The sequence below is a fragment of the Capra hircus genome, chromosome 3, assembly GCF_001704415.2.
Source record: "Capra hircus breed San Clemente chromosome 3, ASM170441v1, whole genome shotgun sequence".
NCBI lineage: Eukaryota > Metazoa > Chordata > Mammalia > Artiodactyla > Bovidae > Capra > Capra hircus.
In genome coordinates, this window is record NC_030810.1 from 104,466,434 (window position 1) to 104,481,444 (window position 15,011).

At 50.6% G+C, this 15,011-nt stretch overlaps 1 protein-coding gene across 2 annotated transcripts; it reads right to left on the reverse strand.

Annotated features, from left to right (window-relative positions):
* PMVK (phosphomevalonate kinase) lies at positions 533-12,524 on the reverse strand. 2 transcript variants are annotated; one of them, XM_018046205.1, is made up of 6 exons: positions 11,958-11,973; positions 9,467-9,530; positions 7,767-7,830; positions 6,761-6,913; positions 2,197-2,326; positions 533-1,064 (listed from the first exon to the last, which is right to left on the reverse strand). In XM_018046205.1, exons 4-6 carry the CDS (start codon positions 6,845-6,847, stop codon positions 928-930), a joined length of 354 nt encoding a protein of 117 aa, XP_017901694.1. In that variant the 5' UTR covers positions 6,848-6,913; positions 7,767-7,830; positions 9,467-9,530; positions 11,958-11,973; the 3' UTR covers positions 533-927. The 2 variants fall into 2 exon arrangements, with proteins under 2 accessions (XP_017901694.1, XP_005677482.1); XM_005677425.3 differs by lacking the exon at positions 7,767-7,830 and having other exon boundaries at positions 11,958-12,524.

A 15,011-nucleotide genomic window follows, 5' to 3' on the forward strand; every position in this document is an offset into this window, starting at 1 on the left:
GGAGGGCATGGCAACCCACTCCAGTATTCTTGCCTAGAGAATCCCATGGACAGAGGAGCCTGGCAGGTCACAGTCCAAGGGGTCGCAAAGAGTTGGACATAACAAGTGACTTGGCACACACACTTAAATAAGGCTCTATAAATAAGCGGGGTCAAGTCCAAGGACTCCTACGGGAAAGCTGAGGTTACATGACTTGCCCAGGGCCTCTCAGTGGTTACCAAGGGCCATCCAGCTCTGGTGCCTCTGGCTTTCTATGACACCGCAGCCCTTCTGGGTGCCTGCTGGTGGCACTTTCTGTGGAGCACGGAACCTCTCTTGGGGCCATCCCAGCAGACGAGACCCTCAGACTCCAATCTTGCCTCAGACATGCACAGGCTTGTTACCCGAGTGGCCCAGATCAAGGTCAGCCTCTGCAGGATATGCTGCAGCCCAGAGGGGAGACAGAGCAGGAACCCAGAGCCACCAGGTCAACCCAGACACTATGGAGCCCCACGCAAGCTGAGCTGCCATCTGGGAAAAGAGAGATGTCCAGTTCTGAGCAGGTGCTCCAGAGAGGTTTATGATATCCACAGTGGGGAGCCCCAGGCTCCTGCTCAGAACAAGGGGTTGAGAACATCCAGTCAGGGAATCACAGCCACCCCAGGCTTACAGGCCTGGCACCTGTGGAGATGGGGACACTCTGCTTCAAACACAGCCAACTCCCTCCCCTCTGCCCTTTAAGTCTCCTCGTAAAGAGGCAGGGCTGTCCTTTTCATGACGAAATGAGGTCCCTGGAGGTTTCTTGTCTGACACCTATCAGCCCCCAGAAAGCTTGACCCAGGCCCTCTGTCTGCTCCCCAACCTTGGCCAGCGTCAGCAACCGCATGTCCAACACAGTCAGCCCACCCTCAGCCCAGCGGCCCCTGGCCTGCTCCTAGAAGCTGCCGGCTAAAGTCTGGAGCGGACAAATTCTATTAAGTGCTCCAACTGCTCCTCCAGGCGCTGCTCATCCCCGTGGTTCTCAATGACCCAATCGAAGGTCCCGAAGTTGTCCAGGCCACACTCTGACTCAGCGTCGTCCACCCCTGCGGAGAGGTATGGCAAGGTCAGGCCCGTCCCTCCCAACACACACAGGGCATCGAGGCCTTCGGGCCCCACGAGAAGCCACCCTCTCCTGAACACTCCTCAGCCCCTCAGAGCTAACCACCACGCACCCGAGAGGGCGCTCCCACACCCCTGAAACACTGGGACATCAGATCCACCGGTCCACAGCCACCTGAGCCCCGCACAGGGGCCCACTGACGTCTTCACTTGTCACTGCCATCTCAAACCACAGACAACCCAAACGGTAATTTTGTTTTCATTTTATGTGAAGACGGTCGTGTCAGTTTCGATCCCGACATCTCCTACTCAGGCCCCTTGGGAGGCAGCATGAGCCATTCTCAGTGAGGCTGGTAACAAGGGCATCCACCTGGTGGGTCCACTGTGACTATAAAGTGAGATAATGTGTTCAAAGCGCTTAGCCCAGGCCAGAGTGAGTGCCCAGGAGATGAGTGTGCCTAGACACTCAGTCATGACTCTGTGCGACCCCACGGACTGTAGCCCATCAGGCTTCTCTGTCCGTGGGATTCTCCAGGCAAGAATGCTAGAGTGGGTTGCCATTAGGAAGCTATTCACCTCATTTAGGAAGAGTCAGACCACTGATCCAACTAACAGTGACCCAGGGCAGGGAAGACACCTGAGCTACGCCCCTGAACTGCCAGAGAGCAGGTCCTGGGCTGGCACTACTAGGGCCATCTAGGAAAGCTTCCCCTCCCCGTCCCCCACTGTGTTAATCAAACAGGAATGAAGTTTGTCAGGCCTGCCCTCTGACCCACTGTCAGCGCCCCCTCCAGGCTGGAACACAAAGGTGAAGGACCAGGGGCAGCAGAGGGTCCCAGCCAGACCTCCAGAAGCCCACTGGCCTAGAAAAGACAACCCAGGTAAGGGAACCAGGCCAAGGTCACAGGAAAACCTTTACCCCAAGGACACCATCCTCTACTCAACTCCACTTATTAATCTGGAGGCACTCCCGAGCCCCAGACCTCAGACTTCTTTTTATAACCCCCTGCTCACACCCCCAGCCTGCCAGGGAGACAGCGGAAGACCGAGAACATGGGAGGGGGTAGCCCGGTCTACGCATGCTGAGCCCTGGGGCAGAGGTTGTGAGCAGCTCACCTGGTGTGAACACCCAGCCCCGCTGCTGCCGGCTCTCCTCCGTGGCCACCACACGGACCGTCTGTGTCACAGCCCCATAGGCCTCCTGAAACCACTGGATGTCAGACACCCTCCGTGTATCACTCACCAGCTACAGGGAAAGAACATAAAGCAGTGACCAGCAGGACATGGTGCAGGAAGCAGCAGGGCCGGACGCTGGAGCTACAGGGGAGAGAGGGAGACCTGGCCCCATGCCCAGTGAGCAGGAGCCCAGACTACAGAGCCCAGACAAGGGCAGCCCCACTCCCTACGATCACCCAACCAGCTGGAAGGGACATCCGCTCCTCCCTTCAGGCATCCCTCCCTGATCAATGCAGCCTGAGGCCTGCTCTTCCCACGCTGTGGGCTACGGTGAGCTGAAGAGGCCTCAGGCTCTGAAATCAGATCAGCCAGTCATTTTACAGATGGACAAACCCAGGCCAGAAACAAAGACACCTTCATCAGTCCCTGCCCCTAACACCTTTTAAAATGGAAATGTGACCTCATCAGCCCCCTGCCCTAAGTCCCTCCAAGACTTCCCACCATTTTAATAAAATCCAAAGCTCTCACCCCAGCTTACAAGGCCCTTTAAGATCTGACACCTATTTCCTGTCACCTTCCCTTCATTCATTCTGCTGCGTCCAGCTGACAACCTGGCCCTTTCTTAAACATCCCAACCAGGTCTCCTTCTCAGGGCCTTTGCACTTCCTTCTCCTTCTGCCTGGCTCCCTCACTTCAGAGAGGTTTCTGCTCAAATGTCACCTCCTGGGACAGGCTGACCCTACCACCCTGGCTCCCTCCCTGTCCCTCTCAATTCTGATACGCTGTTTATTCTCTGACCACTAAGTATTCATGAAACCATCATTATCTCTTTGTGTTGACTGTCTGATCCCTGCTCTGTAGGGTAGCTCCATGAGGGGAAGGACTGTGTCTCACTCACTACTCCGTCCCTGGTCCATAGCACTGCCTGACACACAGGGAGCGTTCAGGAGCACACGGTCTGAAGGAGTCTTTTGGGCCTAGAAAAGAAAACAACAGTTTCAAAGGCCCTTGCTGAATCATCTAACTTCGGAGAAAACAAATCAGAACTAGGTCCCGCCCTGATGCTCCAGGCCGGTTGCATCTATCTGGGACTTATCACCCCCTGTCCAGAAACCTTCCACCCTCTACACCTGCACAGAAGACTTACCACCCCCTGCCCAACTACAAATGCCATCTCTACTAAAGAATACCCAAAACATCCTGCCTGATTAATGTTTCCCTTATCGCTTCCACAAGCCTCCCTATAAATACGAAGCCTCCCTGATCCCTCTCCGCATTCAGCCTGGTCATTAGGCCGACTGTCGCCCCTCCTTGCCTGAATAAAGGTAACCTACATCTGTTGAGGTCATCTTTCCTCTTTCTGCCTCAGCCCAAACTGTACCTTACACGGTCAATGAATGAATGAATCAGTGAATAAAGAAGCCAGATGTTCTTGTCCAAGCTGCGGGGCATGTTCACTCAGCCAGTTATTAAACAAATACTATGAAGGGAAGAATACTCACGCCAGCATTCTTGCCTGAAGAAACCCATAGACAGAGGAGCCTAGCAGGCTACAGTACTTGGGGTTGCAAAGAGTCAGACACGACTGAGCGACTAACACACACCTGTCAAACACCTACTGTGTGCCTGGCACTGTGTTAGACTCTTGGAGTAGAGTTGTAAGCAGACTGGGTACTTGCCCTCAGGGAGCTCACAGTCTAGTGGGAGAGACACTCTAAACCAGCAGCTTCACTAATTACTGTGCAATCACAGCGCTTATCAACTTGCATCTGGACCTTAACACTGGGAAACCAAACTCCTGGTTTTCTTCCCAAACTCGTTCTGCCACATCATCCCTGTCTCAGAAAATGACAACTCCAGCTGTCCAACTGCTCAGAACAAAATCCTTGGACTTGTCTCCTGTCCTTCCACCCTGAAGTGAAGTTGCTCAGTCGTGTCCGACTCTTTGCGACCCCATGGACTGTAGCCTACCAGGCTCCTCTGCCCATGGGATTTTCCAGGCAATAGTCCTGGAGTGGATTGCCATTTCCTTCTCCAGGGGATCTTCCCAACCCAGGGATCGAACCCGGGTCTCCCGCATTGTAGACAGACGCTTTACCGTCTGAGCCACAAGGGAAGTCAGCCATCATATCAGGAAATCCTACTGGTTCTATGTTCAAAACCTGTGCAGAATTTAGCCCTCTCGCCACTCCTCCACCACTCCAAGTCAAGCCATGGCCACTTTGCTGTCCTGTGGAAAGATCCTCAGCCTGGCCTCTCTGCTTCCACTCTTGCCCTCCTCCCAACAGCCAGGAAGAGCCTCTTAAATCTTCAGTCAGTTCAGTTCAGTTCAGTCGCTCAGTCGTGTCCGACTCTTTGCGACCCCATGAACTGCAGTACGCCAGGCCTCCCTGTCCATCACCAACTCCCAGAGTTCACTCAAACTCAAGTCCATTGAGTCAGTGATGCCATCCAGCCATCTCATCCTCTGTCGTCCCCTTCTCCACCTGCCCCCAATCCCTCCAGCATCAGGGTCTTTTCCAATTAATCAACTCTTCGCATGAGGTGGCCAAAGTATTGGAGTTTCAGCTTTAGCATCATTCCTTCCAAAGAACACCCAGGACTGATCTCCTTTAGAATGGACTGGCTGGATCTCCTTGCAGTCCAAGGGACTCTCAAGAGTCTTCTCCAACACCACAGTTCAAAAGCATCAATTCTTCGGCACTCAGCTTTCTTCACAGTCCAACTCTCACATCCATACATGACCACTGGAAAAACCATAGCTTTGACTAGATGGACCTTTGCTGGCAAAGTCATGTCTCTGCTTTTCAACATGCTGTCTACATTGGCTGTAACTTTCCTTCCAAGGAGTAAAGTGAAATGAAGTTGCTCAGTCGTGTCTGACTCTTTGCGACCCCATGGACTGTAGACTACTAGGCTTCTCTGTCCATGGAATTTTCCAGGCAAGAATACTGGAGTAGGTTGCCATTTCCAAGGAGTAAGCGTCTTTTAATTTCATGGCTGCAATCACCATCTGCAGTGATTTTGGAGCCCAAAAAAATAAAGTCTGACACTGTTTCCACTATTTCCCCATCTATTTCCCATGAAGTGATGGGACCAGATGCTATGATCTTCGTTTTCTGAATGTTGAGCTTTAAGCCAACTTTTTCACTCTCCTCTTTCACTTTCATCAAGAGGCTTTTGAGTTCCTCTTCACTTTCTGCCATAAGGGTGGTGTCATCTGCATATCTGAGGTTATTGATATTTCTCCCAGAAATCTTGATTCCACCTTGTGCTTCTTCCAGCCCAGCGTTTCTCATGATGTACTCTGCATAGAAGTTAAATAAGCGGGGTGACAATATACAGCCTTGACATACTCCTTTTCCTATTTGGAACCAGTCTGTTGTTCCATGTCCAGTTCTAACTGTTGCTTCCTGACCTGCATATAGGTTTCTCAAGAGGCAGGTCTTAAATCTTAGGTCATCCTTAAAATAAAATTTTTTAAAGCTTAAGATCAGATTATGCCTCTCCTCTGCTCAAAACATTCCAGTGAGTCCCCATCTCACTCAGAGCAAACTCCAGGCTCTTCCAGAGAACCTGCATGACTTGACCTCACCTCCTGCCACTTAACTCTCACCTGCAAAAATCCATCTAGGTCACCCCTTACTTCCTGCAGGTCCTGCTCAAATGTCATCACGTTAGTGAGGCCTTCCCTGATACCCTTAACAAAGCAGCAACCAGGGCCTCCTCATAGCTGTGGCCTGCTTTCTTTTCCCCTTAGTAGCTATCTCCACATACTCTACATTTATTTAGGGCCTAACTCCCTCTACCCCCAGCGACAATGTTTGTATCTTGAGAGTAGGGACTTCAGACTTTCACATGATGTAGCCCCACATCACCTGGAACCAGTCCTGGTACAAGAAGGTACCACTGGCTGCCAGAAAGAATGAAGAAGGAAAAGGGTAAGGAGCTACAGGAGCACCTGAGAGGGAACATCAGTTAGGACCTGGGTATCTGGGAAGGCTTCCCGATGGAGGCGCCATGGACACAGAGCTGGACAGAACCAGGTGAAGAGGGAAAGGAAGAGCGCTCCAGGCAGGTAGAAGGACACGGGCGGAGGCCCTGATTCCAGAAGGAGGTTGATTTACTTGAGGAACAGAGAGAAAGCCAATGTTGCTGCAGCTGAAGGAACAAGGAAGCTAGAAGGGCAGCAGGAGCCGATCAGTCAAGGCCCAGAAGTTCATGTTAAGGATTTCAATTCGTCCATCAGAACGGCAGGACAAAGGGTTCCAAACTTGACTTGGTTTGTTTTTAAAAGGTCACTCTGGCTGCTGTGTGATGAATGGATCACAAGGGACAAGAGCTGAAGCAGGGACCAGTGTGGGGGCTACTCCAGCTGTCTGGGTGAGAGACAGCGGGGCCTTAGGCCAGGGAAGTGGCCATGGAGAGAGAAATGGACATATCTGGGGAGGGATGGAGGGCTGGGGAAACAGATTTTCTCAGTACCACCATAGAGCCCACTCACCCAGACAGGCTGGCAGACACCCTCCACAATCTTCCTGCAGAAGAAGCCTGGGTCAGCCTGGCGCTTCTCCTCGCCCCAGCGGATCATGTCCCTCCGATAGGCCTCCTTGTAGGTGCTGGCATCCAGGAGTCTATGGAAGTCCAAGCCGTGCTCCTGCCCAAAGCACATTCTGTTTATGCCACCAGCCTCTCAACCTCGCTGGTCTCCCCTAAAACGGAAAGAGGGTGCCCCGCCACCTCCACCTTGACCCGCCCTCCCTGAGGGCTGCTGCAAGGACTCATGAGGTTGTTGCCAGGACAGAGGCCTGCAAGGGAAAGGGGCCTAGAAACTGAGAAATCCCGAGCACTGGCAGATAGATGGAAGAAAAGTCTTGAGGGCATCCAGAAATTGTTTTGGCTTGCCTTTAAATGTGTGATGTGGTTTTCTGTTCTGCAACAGTTTTGCCTTCCCAATTATTTCTGGCTTAAACTAGTCCTGAAATTAGTCTGCCTCCCTTGGACACACAGGCTTAGCCTTCACCCAGAAGCGGGCAGTCTCAAAACACTGCACTCCGGATCCTTCCACTACCCCTTCTGGCATTGCCTGTCCCCCTCCCAAAGCCCAGGAGACCAGGCTTCCCTGTCTCTCTCCCCTGCCCCCATCTCCTTCCTCACTCCCAATTCCGGGCACCTTTGCTGAGTCAGCCTCATCATGTTTGGCTCTGGGCACTCCTGGAACCCTGAGGCAGGAGGGGCAGCTCTGACGCCCTAGGAAGCTGCTTCCAGGCGGGCCTCCCTTTCCCCAGGAACACTGCAAGCAACAGGGTCCATCAGAGGGCCCCAGAATGGGAGGGTTCAGATTCCCCTGGCATTCAATGCAGCAAGACCCTCTCCCCAAAGACTCAGCCTCTTCATGGGCAAACCGAGGGGGCCATGGCCCAGCCAGTCAAATCACCTGCTACCACCTTGTTCCAAGGTGAGGCCAACAGCCATCTCCCATTCATAAACTAGTTTCCCACATACTCTACCTTGGGAGAAGGTTAGCTCCCAGGGGCGTTATGGTCGGCCTGTCAATTATATTCCCCACTGCAACTGAAGAAATCAATGCGTTAACATTTCATTTTGCATGTGTTTTGTAATGGGTGTAAGGGATGAAGTGGTGCTGGACTTAAAAACAGCAGGGGCAGGCTGGCCTGTCAGAGTCTCCTACTGGGGTTTTAGAAATGCCAGCTCCTGCCCACCGACCCTACCCCACCCTCCAGCCTGGCTCAGCAGTCTGGACTGGGGCCTCATTTGGGAAGTCTGAAAGCAGACCAATGGTATTTAAACTGTTCCTCTGAGCCCTGGGGTTTGGAAATGTCAAGCCCCACTGGGGAAAGCTGAGTGCCTCCCCTCACTCAAAATTGCTCCCAGTCTGTCTACTGGATACAAAGAATCTCCGCATCCAATTTCATTTGGGAAAGGTTCCCACGAGGAAAAGATTTTGAAAACCACAGACTCTTGTTATCCCAGGCCCCCCCAGGCTGCCACCCTACAAATGGGTCTGTTGTGCTGGTGGGAGAAGACCAGTGGCACAGCGAACAGATCCATTTTGTGTGGACTCAGCAGTCCAGACACGGGCCAGCTGGCCAAGGAACCTTAAGTACAAGAAGGACACACCTCGAGGTCTAGGACGGAAATGCAAGCGAAGAGCAGGCTCTCCATGGTGTGGGGAGCTGATCCCAACTTCCAGGCTCCCTCTTTAAAATCTAAGGTTCTGAGATTCCTGTTTATTTTTTTACAGTCCTATTTTTTTTTTAAATCTACATGGTTCAAAACTCAAAAAATAGTTTACAGTGAAACATCTCCATTCTCTGTTCCCCAGCCACATAGCTCCCCTCTTGGAGGCAGCCAGACCAGTCTCTTATGTATCCTGCCCAGGCTTTTACACAACCCAAGCATCCAGAATGGTGCTGAATGTGCTCCATATGTATCTGTTGAATGGCTGAATATATGGGCAAATATGTTTACAATTTTCCCCATTTTTATATAAATGCAGCATTCTCTATGGTATTCCCACATGGCATAGTGATAAAGAACCTGTCTGTCAGTGCAGGAGACATAACAGATGTGGGTTCCATTCCTGGGTCTAGAAGATCCCCTGAAGGAGAGCATGGCAATCCACTCCAGCATCCTGGCCTGGAAAACCCCATAGAGAGGGGAGCCTGGTGGGCTACAGTCCATTGGGTCACAAAGAGTTGGACACGACTGAAGCAAATTAGCAACAGCAGTGTTCTCTAAACACTGTTCTACATCTTGCTTTTTTTCACTTAACAATGTAACTTGATAACTCATTAAATTTCTAAGGGGAGAATTCCATGGGTTGTGGCGGGCCAACTTTAGAGGGGGCAGGGGGAGGTGATCTGTGTCATATTTTTTGAATAAGGGTACAGACTGTTACCAATAACACAGCATCAGAGCTGCCAACTCACATCTACAGCCTTTTCTGGACGCATTTTCCTGACCATCCTCTAGGGAAGGTGGCCTGAAGTGAGTAAGGCCAATGGGAAAGAAACTTAAATGGAAAATGCCACCCTATAGGTCCACCTATAGAAAGCAGAGAGCTGTGTGTCACCCTGCCAGCAGGGGGTCATAGGGACCCTGCCACTGACTCAAGCAACAGCACAGCAACCAAAGCTTGGGAGCTGGCTCCTTCCAACCCACCAGGTGCCACAGAGCTGCCACCTACCTGAGCGTACTGCTCCTTGAGTGGACCGGAGAGCCGGAGGATAGCACACACATCAGCCCCTAGCCTGTGAGACAGGGAGAGGCGAACCCCATTAACCTGAGGCTTCCAGGCCCCAGAAGAGTGAAGCCCCATGTCAGCTGTCAGTACCTATATAACCTTGTCAGGTCTCAACTTTCCTGATCTCCTCATCTGTAAAATGGGATAACAATGTCTGTTCTGTCTCCCAGAGGATTAATATGAAACTCAAATGTGAAAAAGCCCTGAAACGCTTAACAAGTAAGACAAATAAAAGTATAATTACATTGTGAAGATCCCAGGAATATTCAGGCTGGATTTGGTTACTGCTGGGCTCCTGAACTTGTTCTCTCATAGCCAGGGGTATCTCAGTCTTAAAGGATTTGGTCTGCACACATAAACAACTCATTCATTCACTTGCTCAATTTACTCAACCATCTGTTGGGTACTGTATTTGGATCCAGGTGATACAAATGCAAATAAGCTATGCGATTTCTGGGACTTCACTGTTGGTCCAGTGCTTAAGACTCCATGCTTCCACTGCAGGGGGCACGGGTTCAATTCCTGGCCAGGGAACTAAGATCCTACCTGCCACATGGCAAAAAAAAAAAAAAGATACATGACTTCTGCCCAAACACTGATATGGTGAGGTGGGTATTCTTATTTCCATGTTTCAGGTGAGGAAACTGAGGTTGAGGGAGGAAAACTGACTCACCCAAAGGACCACTGCAAGTCAAGTACTAGTAACAAAGCCAATATTATAAAATGCATCCTAGGTGGTGCAGTGGTAAAGAATCTACCTGCCAACGCAGGAGACATGGGTTCAATCCCTGGATCAGGAAGATCCCCTAGAGTAGGAAATGGCAACCCACTCCAGTATTCTTGCCTGGAAAATTCCACGGACAGAGGAGCCTGTCAGGCTACAGTTCAGAGTGCTGGAGAGTCGGAGACGACTGAGCACACACACATTGGAAAAATGAAAATAAAAGCCAACATTTAGTCCCAGAGCCTGTGCAGCTGTGTTCAGTTGCTAAGTCATGTCTGATTCTTTGTGACCCCAAATACTGTAGCCCAACAGGCTCCTCTGTCTTTGGCATTTTCCAGGCAAGAATACTGGAGTGGGTTGCCATTTTCTACTCCAGGGATCTTCCAGACCCAGGGATCAAAGCCCAACGTGTCCTGTGTCTCCTGAATTGGCAGACGGATTCTTTATCACTGAGCCACCTGGGAAGCCATGCCTGTAACTAGGTGCTAAGAGTTGTGCACATCATCTCATTTAATCCTTACAATCACCCTATTATCTCCAACTCATGGATGACAAAACTGAGGAACAGAATGCATAAGAAACTTGGACAAGATCATACTTGAATAAACTGATGAGTCACGATTTGAATCCCAGCAGTCTTAATTCCCGAGTCTGTGCTTCTGACCACAAATTGATTGATGTGCTGGGTTGAGAAATGTAACTTGGGAAAAGGTGACAGATACTTAGTGGTGAAAGATTCAGGTGGCAAATTCTGCCTTGGATTTTCTACAACCTCTTAGACTCCCCATGGTGCCCAAAAGCAACCTCCTAGCACCCTCAACACACTGGCCTTCAACAGGAGAGAAGCCCCATTCCACCTTCTCTGGCTTCTGTGCTCTCCTTAGCCAGAAAAAATGCTCCCACACAGAACATCTTCCTTTGGGAGAAAACCTGCTGAAATTCCCTGGTGGCCCAGGGGTTAAGACTCCACACTTTCACTGCTAAGGTCTGGGACGCGATCCCTGATTAGGGAACTAAGTCTCAAAAGCAAGCAGGCAGAGGCCAAAAAAAAAAAAACACTCAAACAAAAAAGTATTAAAGAAGCAATAGGGAAAAGCAAAAAGAACCCATTCCTTAGAACTAGAAGAAAGCTGAATTTGAGTCCTGGATCTACCAACTTTGTGTTCCTGGCAGGTTTGGGTGTCCTTTGTCTTTTGAACTTTTCAGAGTCTCCTTTTTTGCATGTGCAAAATGAAGATACTGACTAAAAATAACATCCAGTACCTAACAACAGTATCTGGCATACAATAAAAGCTCAATAAATCCCATCAGCTAGGTGGAGTACTAGCTAAGGATTTGTCTGTGGAGTCAGATACAATTGGGGTGTGGTCTGAGGCAAATCCTTTATTTGTGACTCAGTTTCTTCTTCCGTACATTACCTCGAAATACTGTCTGGGGGATTAGGAATGGTGTATAAAAAGCGCCTTGGTAGCAACTGTTACTAATACTTCTCGAAAGATCTATAGCCCGCCTGGTTCTTTGAGGGGGGCGTGTGTAGACTGCTGTTTTTCCTGACGGTGACAATCCTCCACTTCTGGCCAGCCAGTGGTCCTTCTGCCCTGCACCCCGAGGACCCCAACTCCAAGGCTCACTCCATCACACCCCAACACACCCCTCGTGTCACGTGATTCGGGGTCTCCCAGTCCTCCTCCTTCCCCACCCCACGGACACCTGCTCTGAAGCGCCTCGGTCACGAAGTCCTTCCCGGATTTCCTCTTCCCGCTGAACAGCAGCACCAGCCCCGGGACGCCTCCCAGCGGGGCCATGGGGTCACCACGCTTTGCGATCCCTAAAGCTAACTTTTCCCTACCCCTTAAATCCGACCACCGGCACAGAATGGACGCGGCCACTCGGTGGAGCGGCGACAAGGAGGGGTTCCGCCCCCGCCCCCGTCTTCTTCATGGCCGTGGAGACGACAGTCAGCCAGCACACGTGCTTCCGTGACTTTAAATTAAATCCTGCGCAAGTGGAATATGGAGAGAAAGAATGTTAATTCCTAGGGCAGCCTTCTTCCTTAAAGAAGCTCCCCTACCAGAACTCATTTGGAATCGCCCAACCCGCCCACAACCTGACGTCACGGCCACGCCTTCTTAGCTGACACGCGTGACACGTGGGGAGGCGGGAATTGGACGCAACTATTCTCTTCCCGGGGTGGTGACGTCTTAAAATTTCCTAAGTGAACCTTACACTGCCTTCCACATAATCCTACAAACACATCAAAAAAAGAATAAACTTGTTCATATTGCGAAAGCTTTCAGAACTACCTGTTTATCTGTTCATTTTAATGCATGTGCTAAAGCAAATCCGTATATGCCCCCCACAGTGAAAATAGGTGTTTCTGGATGTGAAATAAGGCGAGGACTCGAGGGGCGTGTCTTGTGACGTCATGCAGGGGAGGGGTTAGTCAAACTCGCTTTATTTTATTGTTAAATGGGATTTATTAAAGTCAGCGAGGCTACTGCAGTTCGACGCTTTAAGCCAGGAAAGAAAAATCACGTCGGTTTTATAGCCACGGCTTCCTCTCCAAAAGTTTTTTGAAGGCAGAGAGCTTGGAATAAAATAAGTTTAAAAGGCTCTTTGAAGCCACTCCTGGGCTAGCTTATCTAGTTTCACCTGGAGTCCAGCTCTCAACCGAGAGTTCAAGGGGCAAAATAAGGGGCAGTGATTTGTCTCTATCCTGAATTCCCAGCTCTGACTCTGCCCACAGCAGCTGCCAGCCAGTGGAGTTGTCTTTAGCTATGGCTCGCTGCCCTATATCTCTCTGAATTTGTCAAAACAGCCTGCAACCCATTACTGCTTCTGTTTTACATGCTATCATGTAAAGAGAAGTGAGGTGTGAAGATCTCCTTTGGGAGAAACCGTTAATTCTCCCAACATGGAAAAGATGGCACAGAAGCAGCTAAGGAAAATAGAATGATCAGTGGTCAGATACAAAAAGAATGGACTTTGGGAAGGTCTTTTTTTCCTTGTAAGCAACTCTGAAAGCACTGCACATTTGCATGTACTTCGAAGGAAGCCTACAGTGGAATTGTAATCCCAGCTTTGGCATCCCAGCACTTGGCAGGAATGTGACCTTCAGCAAGTCACTCTTGAGTTCCCATCTCACAGGGTTGTATTAAGAAGGAAATGAGGAAAATGTATGATAAAATACAATAAATATGCTTCATTTATTATTAAGTGCCAGGTGCGAAGAGCCGACTCATTGGAAAAGACCCTGATGCTGAGAAAGTCAGGAGGAGAAGAGGATGACAGAGGAAGAGATGGTTGGATGGACGTGAGTTTGAGCAAGCTTCAGGAGATGGTGAAGGACAGGGAAACCTGGTATGCTACAGTCCATGGGGTCACAGTCAGACACAACTGAGCAACTGAACAACAATCTAAATATGGAATCGTTGGACTTCCCTGGTGGTGCAGTGCATAAGAATCTGCCTGCCAGTTCTGGGGACATAGGTTCAATCCCTGGTCCAGGAAGATTCCACGTGCCACACAGCAACTAGGCTCTTGTGCCTACACGCCACAACTACTGAGCTTGTGTGCCACAACCGTGAAAAGCCCTAGAGCCGGCACTCCACAGCTACTGAGGCAGAGTGCTGCAGCTACAGAAGCCCTCGCACCTAGAGCCTGTGCTCTGCAACAAGAGAAACCGCCACAATGAGGAGCCTGTGCGTGGCAACAGAGTGGCCTGCCCTGCTTGCTGCACCTAGTGAAAGCCCTGGCACAGCAGTGACCCAGAGCAGCCAAAAATAAATAAGAAAGGTTTCAAGTATGGAGTTGTTATTTATTCTGAGCCATGTGTGATTTCAAGAGTTCATTTTTCTTTTTAATATTTGTTTACTTATCTGGCTGCCCTGGGTCTTTGTTGTGGCATGTGGGGTATAGTTCTCTGACCAGGGATTGAATCTGGGCCCCCTGCGCTGGCAGCTGAGTCTCAGCCTCTGGACCACCAGGGAAGTCTCGATTTCAGAGTTTCCAATGCAGGATCAGATTTCCCAGGTCACCTTCAACAAGTTTCTTTGGGAGTTCACCGAAAGCACCAAGCCCACCTCTGCCAGCAGAGACTAAACAGGATTAACTGCACTCATGTTCCTGCCGCCCGGAGTCACCGCTGAGAAATCAGATCTTCTCCCAGAGACTCCTCCCTCACCTGACCCAACCACACCGATGCCCCTTCCCCCCAGCCCTTCCTAGAATGAAGCTCCCTGGAAGGCCCAGTGATTAGAAAATATCCCCCACACCCCAGTCTCTTCTCAATAGTTCCCTCCTGCTCCCTGCCTTGGTGGAACCTCGCTGTCCCCTACTACCCTCCCAGGGGCAGCCTCAGAGCTAAGCATCCGTACACTTGGTATCCGTGGCCTTCCTCCCACTCCATTTCAGCTTCCGGGCCATTCCTCCCCTGCTTCTTAGAAAACTGTGGCTCCTCTAAGACTCATGCCACCTGCCTGAGCTGCCTCTTCCCCTCCTCATTGTTGACAACCATCAATGCTGGTGATCATTCTCACATCCTGAGTCTCAGCCATTGGCTCCCTGTCTTCTTTACCACTGGCTTCCCATCACCATTCTTGGTGACGTCACTGTTGGTCAGCCCATCCAATGCCCCAACAGCTTAAAGCCTTGGCCTCAGACACCCAAAGGCTTTTTCTTCCTCTCCTCTTCAGGATACCAGCTCTCAGGGGCACACCCTGGGCCTTGTCATCACCGGAAACCATTCAACCTGCAAATTCCCAC